The 19,615-nt window shown below is 43.7% G+C and overlaps 1 protein-coding gene across 2 annotated transcripts in view; it reads left to right on the forward strand.

The window, feature by feature from the left end:
- The window catches only part of SND1 (staphylococcal nuclease and tudor domain containing 1), a 422,591-nt gene that overhangs the window by 11,145 nt on the left and 391,831 nt on the right, over positions 1-19,615 (forward strand). The window contains exon 1 of one of the 2 annotated variants that reach the window (XM_055590845.1): positions 1,378-2,116. The exons of the other annotated variant lie outside the window; for it this stretch is intronic. Within the exon in view, the coding sequence (XP_055446820.1) occupies positions 2,081-2,116 (36 nt within the window). The 5' untranslated portion in view covers positions 1,378-2,080. Of the gene's footprint in view, positions 1-1,377; positions 2,117-19,615 lie in introns of those variants that run through there. 2 annotated transcript variants of the gene reach the window in all.

Raw genomic sequence — 19,615 nt, forward strand, 5'->3', positions numbered from 1 at the left:
TTCAAAGGCTGAACCGGGGCCAGCTGATTTCAACCCCGGAAAGGGTTTACCTCCAGTTTCCTGGGTTTCGGGTGTGCATGTGCCCCTCGTGTTTTTAGCATATCCGAACACTGCCTCTACTTTTTTTTAGTTTGAAAATCTTTGGGACAATCAGTTGTCTTTAAAAATCGTCGTATTATTTTAAAAGGAAATGGTTTCACCAATGAAAATGGGAAACCAGTATAACTTGCTAGTTACTGCTTACTAGAAAGCACCTTCAGAAAAACCCCACAATGAAAACAAAATAGCGAGTGTTATTAAATTCTAAACAGCATTTTGCAGAAGACTGTGTAACAGGTGGTAGAGATGTGCTGAAGGCTCCCTGCCTCTAAACTGAAACTGCATTTAATGGGAGGGATTGAAAGAGAATCGAAAAGAAGACAAGAGACAGCTCTTATTTACATATGAATATTAAATGCTGGTACACACAGGGATCATATACTACGGAAACCAGTTTTTCTTGTTTTGTTTTTTAAATAAGCCCACACTTTGGAAAACGGACACATAAATTGTCTCTGGAGACAGAACCGAACTGATTTTCTGGGGCGGCTGCGCTCACGTCATTAGTGTCACCGACTGCTGGCCCCGATGCCTTGGGCAAGTCCCTGACCCGTTACCTTCCAGCTTTGCCTGTAAATGAGCAGTGCTCGCCTCATGGGATTCTTGCTGATAAGATGAAAGAAGGCGGTATTCAGACCGTTGGCTGGAGTTGTTCCCAGCTCAGACGAGAGTGGAAATGGAACTGACTGAGGCAACATGAGGGCAAGAGTGGCACCCGGCAAGTTTTGTAATGTTGTTATTTAGTTGCTAAGTCGTGTTCGACTCTGTGACCCCATGGACTGCAGCACACCAGGCTCCTCTGTCCTTCACTGTCTCCTGGTGTTGCTCAAATTCATGTCCATTGAGTTGGTGATGCTGTCTAATCATCTCATCTTCGGCCACCCCCAGTTTGAAAGACTGGCTCTAATTTTAAGATCATATTTTTTCTATTATTATTGGTATTTTTTGACTGAAATGTCCTTTATTTTATAAACAATGTGATGGCATTTGCTTTCTTTCATGTCCTTGGCACAAATAAGAAATGGATAACATACCAGTCCCTAATTTTGGCTTAGCAGAAAGGTAAATGTACGAGTACATGTCTAACCTTCTGAGCTTTGGAGGCATTGTTCATTTAACTGTTAGGAAAGCTTAAACAGATTTAGGAGTGCATGGAAAAGTGCAGTTGTGTGTGTGAATACTAGGTGGAGTTCAGTGACAGAGGTGAGGCTAGTCAGGCAGAAATGCATCTGGCAAAATTTTTAACTCCTTTGGCTCCTGCCCTCTCCTCCCTGCGACCCCCTAGCTTCTGGTACTTCAGAACTGGGCTGCATTCCATCTCCACCCCACCCTCCCTTCTAAATGATCAAAACAATATATTTAGGAAAAATTTGCCACTATAATATAAAACATTCCATTTTCTTTGCTCCAACGTGGACTAGGTAATCCAAATTTGAGCATTTTCTGGTCCTCTTTTGGAGACTGGGAGAGAGGAATCATGTATGTAGGATCAGCATAAATTTGTAATTTGCAAGGAACAGCGCCTTACCTGGCCTCCCACCTTTGTAAGGACAGGGCAACTTACATCCCAGTTTGCCCAGGGCTGTTGTCTTGGCATGACTGTCAGTAACACCCTACTTTCACTCTCACAGTGTCCCAATTTGAGTGATAAAATGTATGTTTAGTTGATTTGGTTATGAAGGGTCAAGTCTGGGGGGAATACTGGGTTGGCATAGTTCAGAGAGGACAGAATAAACTGAGGTTAGATGGTTCCATAAATCGCTGGGAGGATGGCCTAAGGTGTGGGGTGTCTCCAGGCTTCTTTGAAGCACAGGCAGCTTCGGTTTGATACCAGGCTTTGCACCTGATTCTGGGTAAAGCTTTTTAGGCTGTTGAGATAGGTGTCTGTCTCATTGAAATGCTGTTTAATAGAGGCAGGTAACCGTGTTTTATGGTGGAAGGGGGAACTCATGAAGTGAAACACTGAAGCTTTTCTTGGAGAATGGATGGGTTGGAAAAATCAGATGTCATATTTCAGGTCAGTTTCTTTGCTTTAAACCTCTTTTCTGGGGAGACGGTGAAAGTGACAAGTCTTGACAGAGGCAGAGAAATAAAACAGGGGAGATAAAAGACAGCTGAAATGAGTAGGTCCAGGTGGGTGTACTCAGATGTTCCTGAAGGCAGCTGCAAGCAACCTGCAGTCAAGGTACCAGTTGAAGGCAACGTGCCTAAAGGCCTGTTGGAAGTTTGTGGTAGAGAAAGGAATGAGAAGCGAGACGTTTAAGTCTGTTTCCAGTCTCTAGAATGCAGTGCTACAAACTTTTAAACTAGGAATTCTGTCCTAGGAGAGGGCATTGCTTTATATACAGCCTTTAATACCAGGGGCATTTTTATTTTTGGCAACCACCCAAAACAGTGACTTACTTTGCCAAATGTAATTTATCTGCTTACCTAATAGGACTGTCCCAGGTCTTCATGGAAAGTGGGGCATTTCTTCCTTCCGTTTCTTTCCCCTGTGTGTAGGTGAATGAGAGGGGAGACCTGGGTCCTGGGGCCCCGCTGAGCTCTATTATTCTAGGTGCAGTAATTGCTTGTGTTATTACTCCTGGCGGGTGAGCCCTTTCGAAGCCCAGAAGCCGGGAGGCTGCCTCTGTTACTTAAAAGCTGAGTTATCTTATTAAACTCCTCTCTTATGAGAGCTTTAGACTCTCCCGAGACCTCCCGCAGGCTCTCCGTGGGGTCCAGGCCTGGCTCCCGGTTCAGCCCTCCTGCCCACGTTAGTCATCTCCCTGCCAGCAAGTCACACAGGCAGGCGGCTAGGCTGCTGACTAGGCTGCTCGGCTTCCACTGAATTCTTTGTCGTCCCCGGATTGGTGCTCCTAATGAGCGTACCTCCCTTACTCTAATGTTGTAAGAAAATGTGCTTCTTTGATTATCAACAGGAGAAGCGGAAAACCAGTATAGAGAGAACAGTAAACTTGCGACTCAGATTATCTGAGTAACAACAGGGAAAATTGGGTTTTTGAAAGGAATTGATAGCACAGGGCTAAACAGTAAGGATGCCCCAGGAGTCTGAGCTGTCCAGCAACTTGCTCGTGAAATTTCTGTGCTTTATGTGTGAAAGACGTTCATTTATTTGGTAATACATTGGAAAGAGTGTGCACTGCCCCCCCCCCTCGGAAAAATAGGGTGAAAGGAATCATAGAGTTGGGCTTTAGTGACAGTATAGGGTAAGTGGAATATTACTGCATTCTTTTTTTTTGGCCTTGCTGTGTAGCTTGCGGTATCTTAGTTTGCTGGCTAGGGATCAAACTCATGCTCCCTGCATTGGAAGCACAGAATCTTAACCACCGGATGGCCAGGGATGGCTCTATTATTGGTATTTTCAATGAAAATGGAGGGACAGTCTCTCCTGGGCAGTAATTGTAAGTAAATTCCAGATCGTGGCCAAATGGCCTTCTGTTTCACTTCTTGAAGAGGTGTGCAAATCTGCATTATGGTGGAGGATGGGGTGGGCTGGGGCCCCAGCATATAGTGGGGAAGGAAGGACTCCTTGTCTTGTAATCTCCAGCTGTGTTAGGTAATAAGGGACTTCATCACACACTCAGAAGGATTTTAATAGTAAGGAGAATTCTAGGATGGAACATTAATTTAGCAATAAAGGACTCTGGTAGATTTGTGACATCCATTTCTTTAGTTTGACATCTCAAATTGCCTATCAACATTTCAAATAGGAAAAGTTTCCAGAGAAATTTGGACAATAAAATGGGAAAATTAACACCTTTCATGGGTAGCATAGAAGTTACCTGACTTCCCCAAGTTCTACAGCCAGCCCTGCACATAAGCCAAAATAAATGTATTAGCTATTCTTACGCAACGGTTCATTCTGAACAGCATTCCATATTATGCTCAATAACCTAGCATCCCTGTTGCTGTCAGTTGTAAGAAAAAAATGCACGTGGCTTTATGGAAGTAAAACCTAAGGAGCAGTAAAGGCAATAATCTTGATTTCTGTAGGATGTTGCAAGAACTCGGATGTTCATTCATTTAGCTGTATCTGGCGCAGGTCTCCTGCCCCCGTTTTAATCATGGGGTTGTGGTTTGCTAGTTTGTATACTGTACTTATTGCTCAGTGAAGGCAGTGCTGTGAGGAGGAGAAAGAAGAGATGACACCAGCTATGGCCATCGAGGCTGGGAAAGCAGTAGCTGTGCCCTCTCCTGTTTATTTCTTCATTCATTCATTCATTCGGCTGTGCCAGGTCTTAGTTGCTGCCTTTTGGGTCTTCAGTCTTTTTGCAGCATGTGGAGTCTTCTTGTTGTGGTATGTGGGATCTAGTTCCCCGGCCAGGGATTGAACCTGTGCCCCCTGCACTGGGAGCTCAGAGTCTTTGCCTCTGGACTTCCAAGGAAGCCCCTCTCCTTTCTGAATCAGGAATCGTGGCTGCACTTCTCTCCTTCTTCTGAGCACTGGAATTGAGGAGAAGCAAAGAGAGCAAAAAGGTGGGGAGGGCTGGACGCACAGAGCCTGTTAACTGAGTAGTGCCTGGAATGCACTCTCTCACCTAACAACCTGAGTTTCACCTCCGTTCATCTCCGTGGGTGGGAGGAAAGGTCTTTGTCATCAGAACACTCTTTCTTGAGCTTCCTTCACAGAAGACTTGTCTTTGGGGAGTTGCCTCCCATACCAGCAGTGCCAGCACATTGATTCAAAAGAAATAAGACCTTCAACCTTCGTCTCACGTTTTCATAGCAGTTCTGAAATGCAGAGTGGGCAGGTATGCAAAGTGTATCTGAACCAAAAAAGGCATTGGTGATTTGAAACCCATGAGTAGGCTAAGGCCAGTTACCCTAGAAGTGTGTAATGAAGCATTTAAGAAAGCAATTGGTGACTTTTTAAAGTGCTTTAAAATTTCTCATAGTCACAAACCAAATCTTTGGACTAGGGTTCCAGTCTGCTATTGTTTGGTAAATGGTGTTACAGACTGCAATGTAGAAAATATTTAGAAGACATACCCTTGGAATTTTTAGCCCCATTCATGACAGGCACATGAATATTTCTAATACTTGTTGCACAAACAGTGCTTAGAACAGATCTTTACATCAAAGTCATAGAATCTAGAATTTGCTGTTTGCAGTGGCTGCATCGTGTTCTAACGGGGGTCAGCCTGGGGAGGTGGAGTGGATTCTGAGCCCCTTGGAGAGCGCTGGGGGCTGCCTTGATGGTTTTTGTCTTCTTCACTGAGCACTTGCTACCCTGTCTGTGTTGTTTGCCTCTGCTAATATTTCTCTGTGAGCTGCTTCTCTGGAGATGAAGTGAAAACATGTTACTCTTACTGCCATCAGCTTAGGCACTTAGATATGTTTTTGTTACCCTGGTATTTGGATATTGGCTTTGGGATGTAAGCCTATCAAGAGATCTTTGTCTGTTAAACAAGAATAAATAAAAGAACCATTGAGAAGATAATCCTAGAAGAGATGACAGCATTGGTTCGTAGTATCTCTTTGCAACAAGTAGGAAAAGACTGAAGAAAGTGGGAGGACAATTGAATGTTGAATAGTTAATTGGGAGATTTCTCAATGTGGTCTTGGATATAGATTTGAGTGGTTTCTGTTGACAATAGACCTGTTAGCTCACAGGAAATAATCGAGTGGTTGGAAATGAGTTAGGTAATTCTGAAAGGTGATAACAAGGGAAATTTGACATCTCATAATAAGAGGGCTGATGAAGAAAGCGGGTTGTTATCCCAGAGGAAACATGAATTTCTTAGGGGAGAATGAAATAATGCTGAAGACTGCTGGAGTTGCCTGAGAGAGGGCAGAGAGAGAAGGGTGGACTAAGTATTGAACTCTGGGAGGGGAGAATCTTTGAATGGAGGAGTAGGTGAGGACATGCTTGCCTGTAGGTCTTCGAGGGCGTGGAGTGGGGGTGGTTCCCTGGAGGGCCTTGGAGAACTTTTGGTCTACCTGTTGTCATTTGGCAGAGAAACAGGAAAAACAGTCTTGAGTGCAGTGCGTGCTTTCAAGAGCTTGGCTCTCATTAGCTTCAACAGAAATCCACTAAGCTATGAGCTGCTTAAGGACAAGGACTGTGTTTTAATTGTTTTTGTCCCTTCTTTCCAAAGTCTAGCACTTGATACTTGTGCTTGATACATACTGGGACCATTCATTTATTCAGGAAAAAACACTTACTGAATGCTTACTTTGTTTCTGGTCTTGTTCCGGGCTCCAGGGCTACCATGGTGAACAAGATAGATGGAGTCCTTGCCCAGAGAGAGCTTGCACAGAGGAGTGGAAAACTGCTACTGAACCATTCATTATGCTATTTAATGTGGTGGTGAATTCTATGGGAGAGAAATACAGAGGCTCAGAGCATATACAAGCATCTAGCTGACATAGTCTGGGGAAGGCCTCTCTGAATAAAAAGTTTAAGCCAAATTTGCTGGAGGACCTGTCTGAGCCAGGCAGATTCCCCAGGCAGAGTGGAGAATAAAGGGGTGGTGGTGGTGGATTAACCTTGTGCAAACCCATCACCCAAGGATCTTGTTAAAACAGATTCTGAATCAGGAGGTTCAGGTAGGGTCTGAGCCTGCAGTATCAACAAGCTCTCAGGTGATTGCCAGTTTGTGAGTGCCTTCAGGAGCCTTCTGTGCATCTTCCTTCTCCCCCTTCATTGTTACAGTTGAAAGATGATGGGATTCAGTGTACTCAAAGCATAGTTGATTAGCTGTAGAGACTTATTGTTCCTGCCCTATCCCTGTGCTGGCTGAAAGTACTCCTCTACTCCCCTGGCATCTTGATCCTGACAGCCTGCATTGTAGAGAAGGCCAGAGGTGTGGTGGGCAGGAGGAGGAAATTAGGATTTGGTAAGGACAAGAGAAAATAAAATCTAAACTCAGGATCTGGTGTCTTGCAAATTAACACATTTCTCTTGGTATTTCTCAAAACATCTTTCCCTGTGTTTCTAGGCTAGAGAGAGGGACCTAGGCATCGTTTTTGACAATCAGATTCTTTTTTGATAATAAAGAAGGCCAACTCCCTGGGGAAAGAGATTACCATCAAGATTACAAGATTTTAAACCAAAAATACTTTGGCCACCTGATGCGAATAGCCAGCTCATTGGAAAAGACCCCGAAGCTGGGAAAGATTGAAGGCAGGAGGAGAAGGGGGCGACAGAGGGTGAGATGGTTGGATGACATCACTTAGTGACTGAGCAACAAACCAAAAATATGTATGCTGCTCTTGCCTCTGAGAGAATGTTCACAGTTACTCTAACTCTGAATGTTCACACATTGTATCTCAAAACTTTTGAGACATTAGGGGGTTTTCAGCTTTTCTGAATGTAAAACCTAATTAGATCACACATGCAGGTTTTTCAAATCCCCACTGGATAAACTTGCACTGGAAGGAAAAGGGCGTCTTCCTAAAATTCAAGATCCTTTTTGGGGGCCATAGCCTTTTTGAACTGTGTGCTCAGAGGTTGGAATTCTGTGATTGGAACATGTCTAGCATTTTATTTCATTTGGGAGAGAAACATGAAGCGATGATGAATGGATCATGGGAAGATACTGTCCTTGCAACAAAATAATAGTTTTGTCACTGAACTGAACTTGGGTCTGTTTTACGCACAGCAAAGCCAGTTTACTGACACTGGGTTGTGGTGAAGTACAGTGTTTATTGGGCTTCCCTGGTGGCTCAGAGGTTAACGTGTCTGCCTGGAATGCGGGAGGCCTGGGTTCGATCCCTGGGTCAGGAACATCCCCTGGAGAAGGAAATGGCAACCCACTCCAGTACTCTTGCCTGGAGAATCCCATGAAGGGTGGAGCCTGGTGAGCTACAGTCCATGGGGTTGCAAAGAGTCAGACACGACTGAGCGACTTCACTTTCACTTTCACAGTGTTTATTTGTTGGGTGCCAAACAAGATTGCTTGTGCTCAAAACACCTGAATTCTTTGATGGCTGCCAGGAAATGAATTTTTTTTTTTAATTGGAGTATAGTTGGTTTACAGCATTGTATTGGTTTCAGGTGTAGAGTGAAGTGAATCTGTTACATTGATGGATACATCCACTCTTTGGATTCTTTTCCCATATAGGCTATTACAGAGTATTGAATAGAGTTCCCTGTACTCTACAGTCGGTCCTTAATAGTTACCTATTTTATGTATAGTAGTGTTTATCTGAACCCACTCCAGTGTTCTTGCCTGGAGAATCCCAGGGATGGGGGAGCCTGGTGGGCTGCCATCTATGGCGTCGCACAGAGTTGGACACGACTGAAGCGACTTAGCAGCAGCAGTGTGTATCTGTCAATCCCAATCCCTCCCTCATTTGGGGTGAGGGCCCATGGCCTATGACTTTCTCTGATTGGTTGGTGGTGAGGTAACAGGGTGATGTGAGTCTCAACCACTGACCCTCTGGTGACAGTCTACAGCCTGTAGTCACCATACTTGACCCGAGTAAGGGTCTTAGCTTCTGCAGAACTACTCAGAGATAAGTGTTGGGTGTATCACTTTTATGTTCAGATGATCACTTTTATCTTCTAATTCTTGTTCAGTCGCTCAGTCTTGTCTGACTCTTTGTGACTCCGTGAACTGCAGCACTCCAGGCTTCCCTGTCCTTCAGAGACACAGCACATGTTTGTATATATTATCCCTGGAGGAGGAGCTAGAACTCTGTTTTATCACTGAACTGTTGCCATTACTTTTCCTACTTAACACTTTTTTTCGTTTCTGCACCCCTTCACTTCCCTAATGAGTAACTGCTGGTGCCTGCTGTTTGGAACTCTGGAAGGCCTAGGAGACTGCTTTCGTGAAGGCCATACAGAGTCCTGCTCAGTTTCAGTTTGACTTTCATTCTCTAAGTTGTGTGTGCAGAGGGAGTGGAGCAAGAGAGATTTTCAGAACCACCAAGAAGATCTAGTTCTCGGGATTTGTTTGGTCATTGAGACTCTAAAGTGGCCGGTAGTATGGTTTCCACTTTTGAAAAAGGTGTTGCAATTTTAATTTAACATAATCTCAAAAAAGTTGTAAGAATAGTGCAAGTGACTCTTGTGGCCCTTTCACCCTGGTTGCCATATCCTCTTCTTTGTATTTATAACATACAGTCATCATTCATGGTAGTTGTGTCTATTAGGGATTTCTGCAGTGGCTCAGTGGTAAAGAATCCGCCTGCAATGCAGGAGCTCAGGAGAGGGTTCAACCCCTGGGTCAGGAAGATCCTCTGGAGGAGGGCACAACAACCCACTCCAGTATTCTTGCCTGGAGAATCCCGTGGACAGAGGACCCTGCCGGGCTACAGTCCATGGGTCTCAAAGAGTCGGACATGACTGAGGTGACTTAGCATGCATGCACATGTGCATATTCCATCAAGTCACAAGTACTAAATTAGTGAATTTCGAACCATTGCTTCTGTGAGAAATACTGAGTTAGTTCCTATGAGCCTCTGGTCACTAGATTTTCATCAAGTGATAGATACATGATCTTGTGTTGGGCTTCCCTGATAGCTCAGTTGGTAAAGAATCCGCCTGCAATGGAAGAGACCCTGGTTTGATTCCTGGGTTGGGAAGATCCCCTGGAGAAGGGATAGGCTACCCACTCCAGTATTCTTGGGCTTCCCTTGTGGCTGAGCTGGTAAAGAATCTGCCTGCAGTATGGGAGACCTGGGTTCAATCACTGGGTTAGGAAGATCCCCTGGAGAAGGGAAAGGCTACCCACTCCAGGATTCTGGCCTGGAGAATTCCATGGACTGTATAGTCCATGGCGTTGCAGACAGTTGGACACAATTGAGCGACTTTCACTTTCACTTTTATTGTATTGTATGCTTCTGTTTAAAGTCCTCTTACTTAATATGTAGTGTTGATTCATTAACACTGAATATATGAGCAACAACACTGTGACTTGTACCTGAACGAAAATTGTCTAATATTTTCTTTGTAAGGCACATCACAACAGCTTTCTTTGTGCCTAGGGAAACTTCAGGACTCTGATGCCTGTGAGCCATTTTAAACAGCAAGATCACCACGCAAAAGCCCTGATGACTGCAGTAATTTTCCTTTAGCTTTAACAGTCTGAGTACTTGACCCTAAACATTTGGTTGAGGGGTCAAAGTCCTGTGATGCTCAGATGATCACTTTTATGTTCTTCTTGTTCAGTCCCTCAGTTGTGTCTGACTCTTTGTGACTCCATGGACTGCAGCACACCAGGCTTCCCTGTCCTTCACCATCTCCCGTGCTTAGTCACTCAGTCGTGTCTGACTCTTTGCGACTCCATGGACTGTATCCCGCAAGGCTCCTCTGTCCATGGGGATACTCCAGGCAAGAATACCGGAGCAGGTTGCCATGCCCTCCTCCAGGGGATCTTCCCAATCCAGGGATCAAACCCAGGTTTCCCACATTGCAGGTGGATTCTTAACTGTCTGAGCCACCAGGGAGCTCACCATCTCCGAGTTTTCTCAAACTCATTCCATTGAGTCCGTGATGTCATCTAACCATCTCATCCTCTGTTGCCCCCTTCTCCTCCTGCCCTTGATCTTTCCCAGCATCAAGGTCTTTTCCAATGAATCTGTTCTTTGCATCAGGTGGCCAGAGTATTGGAGCTTGGAGTCAGTTAATTTTTGGTTCTTCCTTTGCTTATTTTCACATATGATGGTTACTCTGAAAAACTTGACAGCTGGAATGAATTTTTTGGGAATGACACTTTGCCTCTGCCTGCCACATAGTTCCTGCTGAGTTCTGATTTCTGAGTGACTCTGGTTCCTCGAGCACAGTGGAGCTCAGCGTGGGTGGTGAGGACTTGGCTCTGTAGAGGATCATCGTGGGGTTTCTGGCTTCTAGGAACCTGAGCCAGTTCCTTCCTGGTGAGGCTTTCTTTGTGCAAGTTACAGGCTTGGTGTTTTGCATGTATCACCACTTTTTTGATGCATAATTCTCATAGCAAATGTTTAGTATTTGTAGTTTATTAGAAAGTACACTGGGAAAGGTTGTGTTCTAGTCCTGAAGTACCACAGTTTTTTCATCTGTAAAATGAGTGCCTGCCATGCAGAGCATTGTAAGGGTGTAGAGGTGTGGGCAGTAGAGAGGGAAGGGAAGAGAGACCACTGTGCCCTTATTTCTTGAGTATCTGCTAGGTGTCAGCTGCTGTGAGGCATCTCAATAACACAACCTGCAGAGAAGGTGGTGGTATTGTCCTCACATACAGATGAGAGATTATCACAGTGTTTTACTTAAGACTGTCTGATTTCACAGTCATGGTCATCTGAGGCTGTGATTGTCAAGACAGCTTTTTCATGTTTGAAGCTCACTGTGGCTCAGTGGTGGAGAAGGAAATGGCAACCCACTCCAGTGTTCTTGCCTGGAGAATCCCATGGACAGAGAAGCCTGGTAGGCTGCAGTCCGTGGGGTCGCACAGAGTCGGACACGACTGAAGCAACTTGGCGGTGGTGGCTCAGTGGTTAAAAAAAAAACCCGTCTGCCAATGCAGGAGACACAGGTTCGATCCCTGGGTCAAGAAGATCCCCTTGGAGAAGGAAATGGCAGCCCACTCCAGTATCCTTGCCTGGGAAATCCCATGGACAGAGGAGCCTGGCAGACTACAGTCCATGGGGTCTCAGAGTCGGACATGACTTCGTAACTAAACAACAATAACAATAGACTTAAGATATGATATTTATTTATGATAATCTTTGAGGACAGAGGTTCAGAAATCACTTCACTAGAGAGTGAGAATCTTGGGTAATAAAGGAGGGGAGTGAGATCATAGGTCATTTCTCTAATTCCTTCTGGTTGAATTCAGTGGTGGGAGAATTTACATGAATTTGGTGTTTACTTTAAATCCCAGGAGGAAATGGTTCTTTTTCTATGGTACATTTATTTTTTTCCAATCTTTACTTCAGACCACACTTTGAGCCATTTCATTTCTTTCTTTTTTCAAAAAATTCTGTCCATGTGAAGTAGCTTGCAGGATCTCAGATCCCCCTGCAGGAATTGAACCTGAGCCGCAGCAGTGAAACCACTGAATTCTAACCACTAGACCACCAGGAAACTCCTGAACCATTTCTTATCTCAATAATATTGACTTATTTATTTGGTCTTTTGGCCAATTTCTGTGCCAAGGGCTTTATTTCCTTGTTTAAGTTTCATGACACCTCTCATGGATGTTCTGATATACTTATCAATGAGGAAATTGAGGCTAATAGAGCCAGTGAACTTTCAAAAATCACCACTGACATGGATTTGATACTGAAACTGAATTCTTTTGTTGCTTACCACTGCCCCTTCTCTGATTATAAAGATGAGCAGTCTGTGTAACTTGAAGTGGTTGTCCAGAATTTATTTTTGCTGAGCACGTACCGTTTAGACTACCATAAAACTAGTTTTCATCTCACTCCCTGTCATAATGTTTTATATCAGAGGCTGGCAGGCTGACTCTGTGAAGGGCCAGGTAGTAAATACTTTAGCCTTTGCAGGCCATACGGACTCTGTAGCAACTACTCAGCTCTGGTGTTTCAGTGTGAAAGCAAGCAGATAGACAATTACATAAATGAATGAACGTGGCCATGTTCCAATAAAACTTTATTTATGGATGCTGAAATTTGAATTTTATACTCTTTTCATGTGTTACATAATATCTTTTTGATTCTTCTTTTTTTTTGAAAGCCACTTAAAAATGTAAAAACCATTTTTAGCTCGTGGGTTGTACAGGAACAGGTGGTAGGGCGGAATTGGCCAGTGGGCTGTAGTTTGCCGAGCCTGCTTTTTCTCATTCTGAAGTTTGCTTCCTTTGTGTCTCTTTTTGGGTGTTTTGTAAAATTGGGACTGTAAGCCTGCTTTCCCTGCATATGGCAATGTTTAATACGTGTTGGTTTGGTTTGGGGCAGCCAGCTCATGGAAGCTTTGCTGGCTTAGTGACAGTTCCTGACACCTGCTCGGCTGGCACACAGAAATGGAGATTTTTAACTGAGGAAAAGATTTAATCAGTAGGTCATCTCACCTACCGTTTTAACAGATAGCAGCTCCTCAGATGCTTGTTCCTACATGTGACACAGTGGAACATCAGAATCGGACACTTCAGTCTTCCTTGCCCTGCCATTAATTTCATTTTAAGCAAAAGTCACCTTTACCTGTTTCACATACAGATTTTTCGTCTGTACAATAAAAGGGCCTTGTTGAGATGCTCTCGCTTAGCTGCGCTCTTGTTAGAGTCCCCTTTGAGATTTGAACTTGTTTCTTTCCAAACTGAGGTCCAGTTCTTGGTATAGCCGGCCCTGGAGCAGCCGTTTATGATCGTCTCTCCTGAATGAGTTAGTGCACCCAGCGCAAGTGAATGGGCTGCCACAAGGCCGTGGGGTCCCAGGTCATTGTGCCGGGCCCCTCTCATTTAGGTTTGCCTCTGGCTCTTGCCAGAAAAAAGAAAGAAGCTGGCTATGTTGGCATGTATGCTGGGAAAGACCTCCCAGGTCACAGGGCTTACAGTCCTCTGGGATTGCTTGCTCCTTGTCCAAATGACTTTTTAATTTTCAAGAAAGACAGGCAATAGCTCTGGTTGGAGGAAGCTTTTTCCTGATACACTTTCTGAGATTTTTCTCCAAGTTAGTTTTTTTTTTTTTAAGTTCTACACTTGCCTTAATTCCATTTCTTTAGATGTTTTTTGCTTCATTAACGTACACCACAATTCTTCCCTGTCCCCTGAAGGCATTTTTGGGTGGAGAGGGCACCTTGTCTGGAGAAGAGTCACTGGCCTGCTCCTTTGTCCTCTGAGCAGCCTCTGGGTGGTGGCCTTGGCAAGCTTCCAGATGACACTATGGACTGTTTAGTTCAGTGGCCTTCTTGGTTCTTCTTTCTGTGCCACAGAGGGAAGGAGTTCATTCTACTTATCTCGAAGAAAAAACTTGTATTGTTTTTGGTCATCTTTCTCCTTTTTTGGGCTTTGTAGATTTCACTGAAGTTTGGCTTCTTTCCTGTGACTTCTACCTTGTTATTTCTTGAGGATTTGCAAGTTTACAGTCGCCCTTCATTCTGTTGGGAGTCACCATGCCTGACTTCTGGGTCTGAGTCAGCTGCCTGTTGGTGTTGTTCAGCTAAGGGTCTAATCTTCCTGCAAGATATGGAAATACCCCTTTGGTGAAAGAGACATTTTATGTCATATTAATGCACATCCATATTGGACCTTAGCAGTTATTTTAATTGAAATAAATATGAAAGTGAAAGTCACTTAGTTGTCTCTGACTCTTTGTGACCCCATGGACTATACAGTCCATGAAATTCTCCAAGCCAGAACACTGGCGTGGGTAAACGTTCCCTTCTCCAGGGAATCTTCCCAACCCAGGGATCGAACCCAGGTCCCCCACATTGCAGGTGGATTCTTTACCAGCTGAGCCACAAGGGAAGCCCAAGAATATTGGAGTGAGCAGCCTATCCCTCTACAGGGGATCTTCCCAACCCAGGAATTGAACAGGGGTCTCCTGCATTGCAGGAGGATTCTTTACCAGCTGAGCTACCAGGGAAGCCCAAATAAATGTACATACCCTAAAATTATTCACAATACTGTTAGAACTGTCTAATTCTAGAACATTTTTCATTGGTACTCAGAAGGAAAAGAAACCCTGGACTCACTAGCAGTCACTCCCTTTCTCTTCCTCCAGCCCTTGAGAACCCTTCATCTACTTTCTATCTCTATGGATTTGCCTCTTCTGGACACTTCACGTGAATAGAATTATTCAGTATGTGGCTTTTTTGTCTTGACTTCTTTCACTTAGCATGTTTTCAAGATTTATCCATGTTGTAGTATCAATCACTACCTTATTTCTTTTTTATTTCTGAATAATATCCATTTCACGGATATACCACATTTTGCTTATTCATTCTTCACTTGATGGACATTTGGATTGTTTCTGCTCCTTTTGGCTCTTACGAATAATGTTGCCACGAACAGTTGTGTACAAGATATTGTGTGGATGTATGTTTTATTTTTCTTGGGCATGTACCTAGCAGTGGAATTGCTGGGTCACAGGATAATTCTTTGTTTGACTTTTGAGGGACTGCCAGAGTGTTTTCCAAAGTGACTGCATCACAGTGTATCAGGGTTCTAATTTTTCCACATTCTTATCACCACTTGCTTTTCTCTGTCTTATTGATTATAGCCACCTTAGTGACTATGAACGGAGAAGGCAGTGGCACCCCACTCCAGTACTCTTGCCTGGAAAATCCCATGGACGGAGGGGCCTGGTAGGCTGCAATCCATGGGGTCGCTAGGAGTTGGACACGACTGAGTGACTTCACTTTCACTTTTCACTTTCATGCATCGGAGAAGGAAATGGCAACCCACTCCAGTGTTCTTGCCTGGAGAATCCCAGGGATGGGGAGCCTGGTGGGCTGCCGTCTATGGGGTCACACAGAGTTGGATACGACTGAAGTGACTTAGCAGCAGCAGCAGTGACTGTGAAGTGATGATACGTCATTGTGGTTTTGATTTACATTTCCCTTACAACTAATAATGTTGAGTATCTTTTCATATGCTTACTGGCCATTTGTGTATCTTCTTTGGATAGATATCTGTTCAAATTCTTGACCATTTTCAATTGTTGAATTACGATATTTCCTTATTCCAGATACTAGACCCTTATCAGATATGTTTTGTGAATATTGTCTTTTCACTTTCTTGGTAGTATCCAGTGAAGCATAATGTTTTTGGTTGTTTGTGCTTTCTAAGATGGTGTTATTGCCTAATCCATGCATTATCCACCATCACAATGTTTTTTTCTAAGAGCTTCTTATTACACTTAGGTCTTTGATCCTTTGAGTTAATGTTTGTATATGGTGTGAGGTGGAGATCCAGCTTCATTCTTTTGCGTTTGGATATCCAGTTTTCCCAGGGCTTCGTTGTTGGCTCAGTGGTAAAAAAATATACCTGCAATGCAGGAGACTCGGGTTCTATCCCTTGGTTGGGAAGATCCCCTGGAGGAGGGCATGGCAGCCCACTCTAGTATTCTTGCCGGGGAAATCCCATGGACAAAGGAGCCTAGTGGGCTGTAGTCCTTGGGAGTCACAAAAGAATTGGACTAAACAACAGCAGTCCAATTTTACTGGTACAGTTTTTGTTGAGAGGTTCTTTCCCAGTTATCTGTGCACCCTTTTTGAAAAGCAGTTGACCATACATTTTTGAGTTTATTTGGGGCTTCCTTTTTGTAACATTTTGGTATTCATCAGGTGACTGTCCTTACCACCCCCCCCCCCCACCCCGCCTTTTTTTTAAGATTTATTTATTTATTTTTTGCTGTGCTGGGCCCTCGTGCCTGCGTGTAGGCTGTCTCTAGTTGCAGAGGGTGGGCTTCTCCTTGAGGAGGCTTTTCTTGTTGCCGTTCACAGGCCCTAGGGCGCGTGGGCTCAGTGGTTGTGGTGCACGGGCTTAGTTACTCCATGATGTGTGGGAATCTTCCTGGACCAGGGTATTAAACCCATGTCCCCTGCATTGCAAGGTGGATTCTTAACCACTGGACCACCAGGGAAGTCCTGTCCTTATTTATACTGGATCTTCATATTGGCAGATATGACTGAGATATTATTGTTATATCTAAACAGGCAGATAAACGCGTTAAGCTAGTCCTCCTTGTAGAGCTAACAAGATACTCTCACCTAGTAAGATATGATTTTTAAGGGAAGATGTTTGCTCTTGGTGCTGTGAAAAAAAAGAATTCTGGTTTTATTGACGTATTTATGGTTTTCTATGGGGCTTACCTGGTAGCTCAGCTGGTAAAGAATCTGCTTGCACTGCAGGAGACCTGGGTTCTATCCCTGGGTTGAGCAGATCCCCTGAAAGAGGGCATGGCAACCCACTCCAGTATTCTTGTCTGGAGAAGCCCCATGGAGTGTGGAGAGTGCATCCATGGGGTCGCAGAGTCGGACGCGACTGAGCAACTCAGAACATCATGTGGTTTTCTGTACCATCACTTTTTTTGCCCTAAGTGTAGTGTGGCTAGGTTTTTGTATCAGAGATTTTCTGTCTTTTGGTGTTTGTGGTCTGGGGGTTTAAGTGTTAAACCAAGTCATTTATCAGTAACTAGTGATGATTTAAGGTGGGGTTGCTGTTGCTGAGCAGTATTTCAGTTGCGGCCTATGAAGTATGTCACTGTTAGGTAACTCTCCTAGTAAACTCTTAGTGGGTTTGATCAGTTTGAGTCCCCATTTGCCTTCTCGGCTGACTTGTTTCAGTCTCTGTCAGCCTCGGACTCGTGCCCTGACGCCAGGTCCTCTGAATCACACCGCGTTTCTCTGTAACCTTTATTGGCAGAGCTGAGAACTGTCTAATTCATGACCTCAATCAAACTGACTCATTGTGACAGCTGTTTTCACAAACCTCCTGGTGTATCAGGTAGGGCTAAGATCAGATCATTTCTCTAGAATATGTCATTTTATTAATATAATTGGATAAAGCAGTTACCATATGAATTGCTTTTTATGCCCAATAAATTAGCAATTAAGGATAATTACCACATTCATGAAAGTTTGCAACATGAATCAGTACAGCTTTGGCAGAACAATTACCCCTGACAGTTTCCTCTCAATCTTAACGTTATTCTTCTGAAATTAAAATTCTGAATAACAGACAGTATTTTACTTGTTTATTGTTTATCTGACTCCCCGCACTAGAATGTCTGCTCTCCAGGAGCAGACATTTTTGTCTGTTTTAGTTCACTCGAGGCATGTTACTTGCCTGGAACAATGCCTGGCATATAGAAGGCACTCAGTAAATTTGTGTTGAACGAATAAATGGATTAATCAGTGGGTAAAAATTGTAAGTAATCAACTTAGATGTCAGATCTAGTGACTTATAGAAGAAAAATGACTTATTTTCATGCCATATGAGATTCATGTTAAGTTTGATATATAGACCATTGGTCTTTTTCATATTTCACTTAAAGACATTTAAAATATTTTCTCCCCAGAAGACCTTTCCCTTGGCTTTATTCATTAGGGAAACTTAGGCAAGAGAAGACCAGTAAATATTTTTATTGAGGAAGAACTTGAATAAAGACTTTTGACAAGTGAGACAGGTGGAGGGAATTGAAGAGTACTTGTAAGATGATGAAATGGAGAGAGCAAAAAAACACAGAGATGGAATGTGTTTTGACCTATTTCAGTTTGCATAAATACTAGGAAGGAAATGAATTCTTTCCATGCAGACAGGTCTCTTCCTTCCATGATGGTCTGTAGACAGTCTTCCTATCTCATCACTAACACTGTGGCCAAATGAAGGACACGGAGAGTGTTTCAGAGGAAAGACGTAGGCATGTTAGTCCTCTCTTCCTGGGGGAACAGGAACAGCAGCGCCTGCCACAGTGAGCATCTGTCCTTGGTAGGTTGACTTGGTGGTTGTCGCTTACATTTGTACCTTCAGTTGTATTGGGTTGGCCAAAAAGTTCATTTGGATTTTCCTGTAAGAGTTTATGGAAAAACCTGATGAACTTTTTGGCCAACCCAGTAGGTGTCACGCAGCCTATAAAGTCATCTCTCTCTAAGATTAATTCAATTGTGGACTGTTGCCTGAATGGCCTATTAGGTGCAAAAAAAGCAAGGAGGCTCTGACAGCAGTCTTCAGCATAGCTTTCAAGGTGAAAGGGGGGGAGTATACAAAGATTTTTCAAAATTCCTTCATATAAATTATTTACTAAAGCTCTTTATGGGGCTGGGATAATAGTTAGAGACCCATTGTCCCCCAAGGGTCTCGTCTACTAGATTGAGGGCGTTAGAGGCAACACCTTGCTGGTATTTAAGGGGAATAAGAGGGTACCTATCAGCCATTGTGTTCTTGAGCTTTTCAGCAGGCTTTGTCAGGCTTGAGAAATAAAGATTGTTTCTTTGCTGGGGTCAGTGCTCATTGCTCAGCCATGGCGAGCATCTAACTGGGTTTTCCAAGACGTACTAGGTCTTCTGGGAGAGCTTTATGAGTTTTCGTGAAAGCCTGACAAGAATCGAGGAATAGGCCTTTGAGACAGGAACTCTATGCTGTGTGCTCCTCAGTCCTGTTGGAGACTGTACGTGGATGATGTCAAGGCAGGTGTTCAATAGTGTGCTGTTCATCTGCCACTTGGTGAAGAATTGACTGTAAACGAGTCACTTCCAAGTTCTTTTCTTTCTTTGGCCCTTCTCATTTTAGGAACATCAGCCATCCTGTGCTGTAGTGTATCTGTTCTTTGGCTTTACTTTGTTTGAGGGCTTGTCTTTTTAAAGTGTCAGATCCCTGGGATGATGCCCAGGGCATGGGTTCTCAAGAAAGGCTGTTCGGTTGGAGGCTATAAGGTTTTGATTGCTGGTAACACTGGATCACAGAGGATAAAATGAAAAAATGACTTATAACTAGATAAGGAAGGCAGTCTTTTATTATGTGTGTGATGGTATAGCCAGGGAGGTGTAGACTACCGTGTAGACCAAGGTCTGTGTGCTTAAGTTATTGGGGATAATGAGATGTTACTTTTTTTTTTTTTTAATTAGAATGTGTGTATTTTTCTGACAGAGTTTCTGTAAGAAAGTAGGATAGATTCATACAGTGGA

The sequence above is a fragment of the Bubalus kerabau genome, chromosome 8 (assembly GCF_029407905.1).
Source record: "Bubalus kerabau isolate K-KA32 ecotype Philippines breed swamp buffalo chromosome 8, PCC_UOA_SB_1v2, whole genome shotgun sequence".
Lineage (NCBI taxonomy): Eukaryota > Metazoa > Chordata > Mammalia > Artiodactyla > Bovidae > Bubalus > Bubalus kerabau.